Source organism: Amblyomma maculatum, chromosome 7 (genome assembly GCF_055883805.1).
Source record: "Amblyomma maculatum isolate TAMU_Amacu chromosome 7, ASM5588380v1, whole genome shotgun sequence".
Taxonomy (NCBI): domain Eukaryota; kingdom Metazoa; phylum Arthropoda; class Arachnida; order Ixodida; family Ixodidae; genus Amblyomma; species Amblyomma maculatum.
In genome coordinates this window covers 431,068-437,067 of record NC_139350.1, presented here as the reverse complement: position 1 = coordinate 437,067, position 6,000 = coordinate 431,068, and the positions used below count along the sequence as shown (strand labels likewise).

Below are 6,000 nucleotides of genomic sequence, written 5' to 3'. Positions count from 1 at the left end.
ACCTTTCTATTTCGTACAAAATGCTTTTGTCGTGGATTTAATGTTTTGAAGAACTAGGAGTTTCCTAATTGATTCCTTAAAGGTGCAACCTGACCTCAGCTGCATGCCAACTTGGCTAAGAGCCACGCCGCTGCTGGATTATGGAAGCTATAGCGGTTGTCGTGAGTTCAAACGGTTGTCTGAGTTTAGCCTTTCCTTTTTTTTTTGCTATGGCATGCTTGCAAAGTACAGCGTCTCTGCACGGTGAATTACGGGCAAACTTTCTTGCAGATAAGATTCTCCTGTGATGAAGCATTGCCAGTGGAAGGTAAATATATCACAGCAAAATGAAACGACCTCCCTTCTAAATTAACATTCAGTGGGATTTGGCAATACTGCGCGCGTTAAGCATATTGAATGCATGCAGTACTTACCTACTGCCCATTTGAGGAATAGTAATGATTCAACTAGCTTTATGATGAGAGAATTTGTTGACTAAAATGGTGCCTCCTGTGTCGCGAAATATAATGCACCATTTTTAGGGCGATGCCATTCAACACATCTGTAGAGGAGCAAAGGCCTGCAGTCTCGTTTCGGCACTTAATTGCCTATTTACGACAGCGAATGACAAGCAACAGATGGGTTTAATTGTCTTTTGTTTATACTTCGAAGTGAATAATACTGAGATCCGCTGCGAGGTATCCATCTAAAATTCTCACACTGCTAGTACTGTAAAAAGTGAGGTGGCTGCAATTGTCCTGTTGATAAATGTTGGGAGGAAATTATCGGTTTCCTACAAGGTGAGAGCATGGGGGAGAGTTGTCATACCTTAAATCCCCTTGGTCTAAACCCGCACTCTGTAGTTTAAAAGCCAAAAATGAACTGCATCAAATAATGGGATTAGTAACGGTGATCGTTAATAAAAAAGGCCAGTACGAACTTGAAACAACAAAATTGCTATGCTTTGTTCCTTGCACAGAATGAAAATTGTAACAGACGCCATTTAACGGTGTGATGTGCGTGGTTATACGTCGTATCCCCCACCCCCTTCCACCTGCCCGGTGGGCCGACTGCGATTAGAGATCTGTGTATCTATACTATTTCGTGCCACACCACCGGGATGGCCGCAGTGGTTAGGGCGCTCGACTACTGTGCCCAAGGACGCGGGATCAAATCCCAGCCTTGGCGGCCGCTTTTCGGTGGAGGCAAAAAGCAAGGCGCCCATGTGCTGTGCGATGTCAGTGCACGTTAAAGAACACCAGATGGTCGAAATTTCCGGAGTCCTCCACTACGGCGTCTCTCATAGCCTGAGTTGCTTTGGGACGTTAAACTCCAATCCAACCAACCATTTCATGCCCAAATAAGACTCTAGCAATCATGATCAGTTAGCAGCATAAATGCCTTAACACAATCATTCATGGTGGGGCAGCTAGATCGTACAGCACGGCATTTACAATAAGTTCTGGATTGAATATGAAGAATATCTACCTAGTAATTTGTGTGTGCTAAAACAACTTGCACGAACATTTTCTGCTGTATTTCAGCCACCAAACTAAAACATCCAACTTAAAAACAAAAAGCACTTTCTGTGAAGCAATACATCTTTTATTCGAAGCAAACAACGAACGAATTAGTTTTCTATTTGTGGAGCTTTTTTCACTCATCACTCACTTACTGACCCATTCAAAAATAGTTGAACGGTTAAGTGAGTTGCGATAGCTTAATGCAGAAAAAGGTTTAAATCATGCCAGTTATGCCATTATCCAACTCTGAAATTCCGACAAAATAATGCGTATTCGGAAAGGTTAACTTTCTCGGCTTGTCATCTAGATGATCACAATATGCATATCAGGATGCCACTTACGTTCGCCCTTTGTTGACTTTGACTTGCCGACCATCTTGCTGCGGCCCCACTCGTGCTCAGTTGTAAAAGGCGCCCTTCACAACACGTTCTATTCAGGTAGCGCAAATGATAAAAACGAATATATAGAACTTTATATGTAGGGTACAGCAGGCGAAGCCACATTACGAAGCAGCGCTCAAATGAGAAGTTAGACAATACCCCGCACTCATCCAATCTCCTGCATCCAGCTGAGTTCCACCTCCGCTGTCTTTTGCACAGCTGCGGTGGAATAGAGTACAGAGAAATCTTTTTATCATAACACAGCGCTTCTAAACGCAGCAGCAGTTTCGCGATAAATTAGACGATCTTCAGCGCCTCCAGCCGCAGCCGTCCTATCAAGATAGTGGCGCGATGGCCACTAGGCGGCGCTGGCGGTACATGGAAAACTCCAGCGCAGGTTCCCTAGGTGCCATATCAGTCTTATTTCTTGTTAGTCCTCTCCCCTTGCCACACTGCTGGAGGAAGAGACACCGCTATTTAGACATGCTAAAATGGTGACACAGCAGCGTGACGCATGTATGGCCACATTGAGAACAGAGAATTAAGCAGCTGACGGTGGGAACCTGCGGCAGCACTTGCCAGCCGCCTATGCAGTCAAGTGATTGGTTTCTATGGCTAGCGGCCCAAGTTCTGTGATGCTCTGCCACCAGAGACAGATTATTGGATGAATGTGCAGCCCATTTGAATCGACCACTGCAAACACTCTTGTTGGAATGTTTTCTCACAGCATATTTTTCACGAGTCGAAAGCTGAGCCACAGATGTAGAGAGGACCCCCAGAGTAGACAGACTTACAGCACAAAATCTTGTCTAGCCCGAGTGCTCCTCCCACCCCTGTGGCTGCGTCATTGCCTGTGCAACTCAGCACGGAGGTCCCGTGGGCCACTGGCCATGACATCAGATTGAACTGGACAAAAGTTAGGACTAAGCAAGGTTTCATGACAGCTACACAGACCAAGACAACATTACATAAGACTGGTGCAAGAAAAGTTTTGCAGTACTTAAAGAACAATTTTATTAACAAAGAAAATACATTTCCAAGTGGCAAAAAAATATATTTCATGATCCATATGTGTGCCGAAGGTGGTTTAGGACTACATCCATGGGATTTGCCTGGAAATGGGGATGCTGCACAACTTGCTCCAGGTGCTTCATGTCTTTCAATCTACGTAGAGCAAGACGGGACATTAAGTAGATGGTCGACCAACAGCTAGAGGCACTGTGCGATACACTGAGTCAATTGCTTCAGGCATGGAACCTTCACACTAGAACAAAAGCTCTCCAGCTAATCTAGTAACTTAGCTCTGTTTGCAGAACAAGACAATGTCCTACACCAGGCTTTGAAAAAGGGAGGAGAAATTCTCGGCTGAGCATTAAACAGCGTTATGGTCCATATGATATGACTATCCAATGTGCTGGCAGTGCAGCAAAGCTTTACAAGAGTAAATTAGGGGCTACGGTATTTTGTAATGGTGCAGTTCCTAAGTAGCACACCTCTTCAAATAGATTACTGATTACCATGTGGACTAAGAGGACCCTACCTATCGTATTCATTACACCCCAATACCATATGCATTTAAAGCAGCCATGTCCATTTATGCTTGACATTGTCTGCTGGGAAAAAATGTAAATTTCTAAAAGTAGGAGCCATATTGTAACCTATTGTATGCTTACTCTGAAGTGAAGCTAGAAACCATATGCACCCTTTCTGTTCTAATGACATTCCTTTCTGAACATCATCAGCCAGACTATACCCATTGCAGAGCCTCTCCCATATCCTCCAATTTACCCGGTTTTGGGCTAGCTGTATCTCCTTGACCCCTGCGAACTTCTTAACCTCATCCGTCCACATAACTTTCTGCCGCCCCCTGCTACACTTTCCTTCTCTTGGAATCCAATGTTACCCTAAGCAACCATTGGTTGTCCTCCTTATGCACTACACGGCCTTCGTGTAGTGCCCTTTTTTTTTTATTTCCACCAGAATGTCATTAACTTCAGTTATTTCTCTGACCCACTCTGCATGCTTCGCATCTCCTAACTTTAACCTAGATTTTTCGTTCCACAGTCCTCTGTGTTGTCCACAACATAGGTAGAACCTTTTTTTTAGCCTCTATGTTTCAGCCCCATAGGTGAGTACAGGTAAGATGCAACTGTTGTATACTTTTCTCTTGAACAATAATGATAAGCTGATAGAGAATCTGTGAATACTTGCCAAATGCACTCCATTCCGATCTTATTCTCCTTGTTATTTCCATTTCGTGGTCTGGATCTGCGGCTACTACTTGTTCTAAGCAGACATATTTGCCACCACTTCCAGTGCTTTGCTTTTTATTGTGAACCAGTGCTTTGCTACCTACAGTGAAATCTCGATATAACGAATCTCGCGGGACAGAAAAAATTCGTTATTTTGAAATACCGTTGTAATGAAAAATCTGCGATTATAAGCCAGTTGTCAAACCTAGGTATGCAAATAATGTACCTTGGCAGTGGGCACGTGTGTAGACAAGCAAAACTTCAAATGAAAATGCTGCACTAACTCCAAAGCTGATTTATTTGAAGAAATCAATTATTTTTTTCTGCCACGTGCAGCAAACACGACCGTGCACTACATTACACCCCTACAGCACGTACACCTTCCACTTTGCGGAACACCTCGTCGCATGCGTGATTGCACAGATCGATGAAAGTACGAACTTTGTCCATGTGCAAAAAAAAAAAAAAAACCATACGAGTTCGATATGACCTCATCTTCAATGCTCCCTGAAGTTTGAAAATTGTCTCAGTCTTTCAAAATGATTGCGGCAGTTGATGGGGCAATGCTACCTGTCTATAGAGGCCGAATCGCTTTTTCCCTGCGTCGATTTCTTGAAGTGAAAGCGGCTGCGTTCATATCTTCTTGGCACTTTGCTGGCTAATATCATCGCTCTTGCACAAACTTCGCAATAAGATAATCCACGGCATAAAGAATACAAACTTCCAGCATGTTCAAACGCACAAATGACCGACCCGCGTAAGACACACAAGAAAAAAAACGCAGGCGGCTAGGCCTGCTGGCTGCTGCATAATAAACCATAGCTTCGTGGCGGCGCTAGGAGCTGGTACTAGATGTGCTGATGATGATAGCTACAGCCCACGGACCATACACAGAGAAACGGCGGTTTCTGTTGTACGCGACAGTTGCAGCTGTGGAGCCGTTAATTTTAGCCGAATTCATAATATCGATGTTCCAAAATTATAGAAGACGAAATAAAATACGCTCACTGTTCTGAAATATACACTATTTTGAAATTCTGAAATAGTTCTACATTGAAAACGGCAAATCTGCCGGGGATTCTTAAAAAGTTCAATAATTTGAAAAATTCATTAATGTGATGGTTCATAGTAATGAGATTTCACTGTATTGTGAACTGGTATTCCTTTCCGAGGCTGTTAAACATTACCTTAGTCCTGCATATTGATTTTCAAGCCTACCTTTCTGCTATTCCTGTCTAGGTCATCATTCTTTGCACAAGACTTATCAGCGAATCACAGACTACCAAGGTATCCTCAATCTACCCTTATCCCTAACTGCTCCCATTTGAAGTCTGAATACTTCCTCTAAGCAAGCTGTCAATAGTACTGGAGAGATCGCATCTCTTTGCCTAAAACCTTTTTTATGGGACTTTTGTTAACTTTACGCAGAAATAAAGTTGCTTTGCAGCCACTATAGACATCTTCCAGTACTTTCACATACGGCTCGTCTATACCCTGATTTCACAATGCTCTGCTACCGTGGACGTAATTTTCGCCGCCGAACACGGAGCTGTAGCACAAACCTTGAAGGAAAAAAGTGCAACGAAGCTTCAAAACTGACAAGCGCAGCAGCGAGGACACTATTTTGCTGGTAACTAAATCTTATTTGTATGTAAACATGTCGGGAAGCGTTGCGATGACCGAGGGCTCAGTTTGTTTATACACAGTGCAAGAAGGAGCGCAAAAGCTTGAGAAACATGTAAGGTATTGTGCATTACAAGTGCTCTATGTTTTTTTTTCTTCCTTTATGGGCCCATCGCTCGGTAAATTACTCTATTCATCGTTATATTTATTTCGGCTGTGGACGTCATTGCGAGTACGCTGTTG

At 43.4% G+C, this 6,000-nt stretch overlaps 1 protein-coding gene across 2 annotated transcripts in view; it reads right to left on the bottom strand.

Annotated features, from left to right (window-relative positions):
- Nucleotides 1-2,871: 2,871 nt before the first annotated feature.
- LOC146182567 (uncharacterized) overlaps nucleotides 2,872-6,000 on the bottom strand; it is a 115,056-nt gene continuing 111,927 nt past the window's right edge. For both annotated transcript variants that reach the window (XM_084608860.1, XM_084608857.1), the window contains one exon: nucleotides 2,872-3,046. In XM_084608860.1, the coding sequence (XP_084464986.1) occupies nucleotides 2,941-3,046 (106 nt within the window). In that variant the 3' untranslated portion in view covers nucleotides 2,872-2,940. The remainder of the gene's footprint in view (nucleotides 3,047-6,000) is intronic.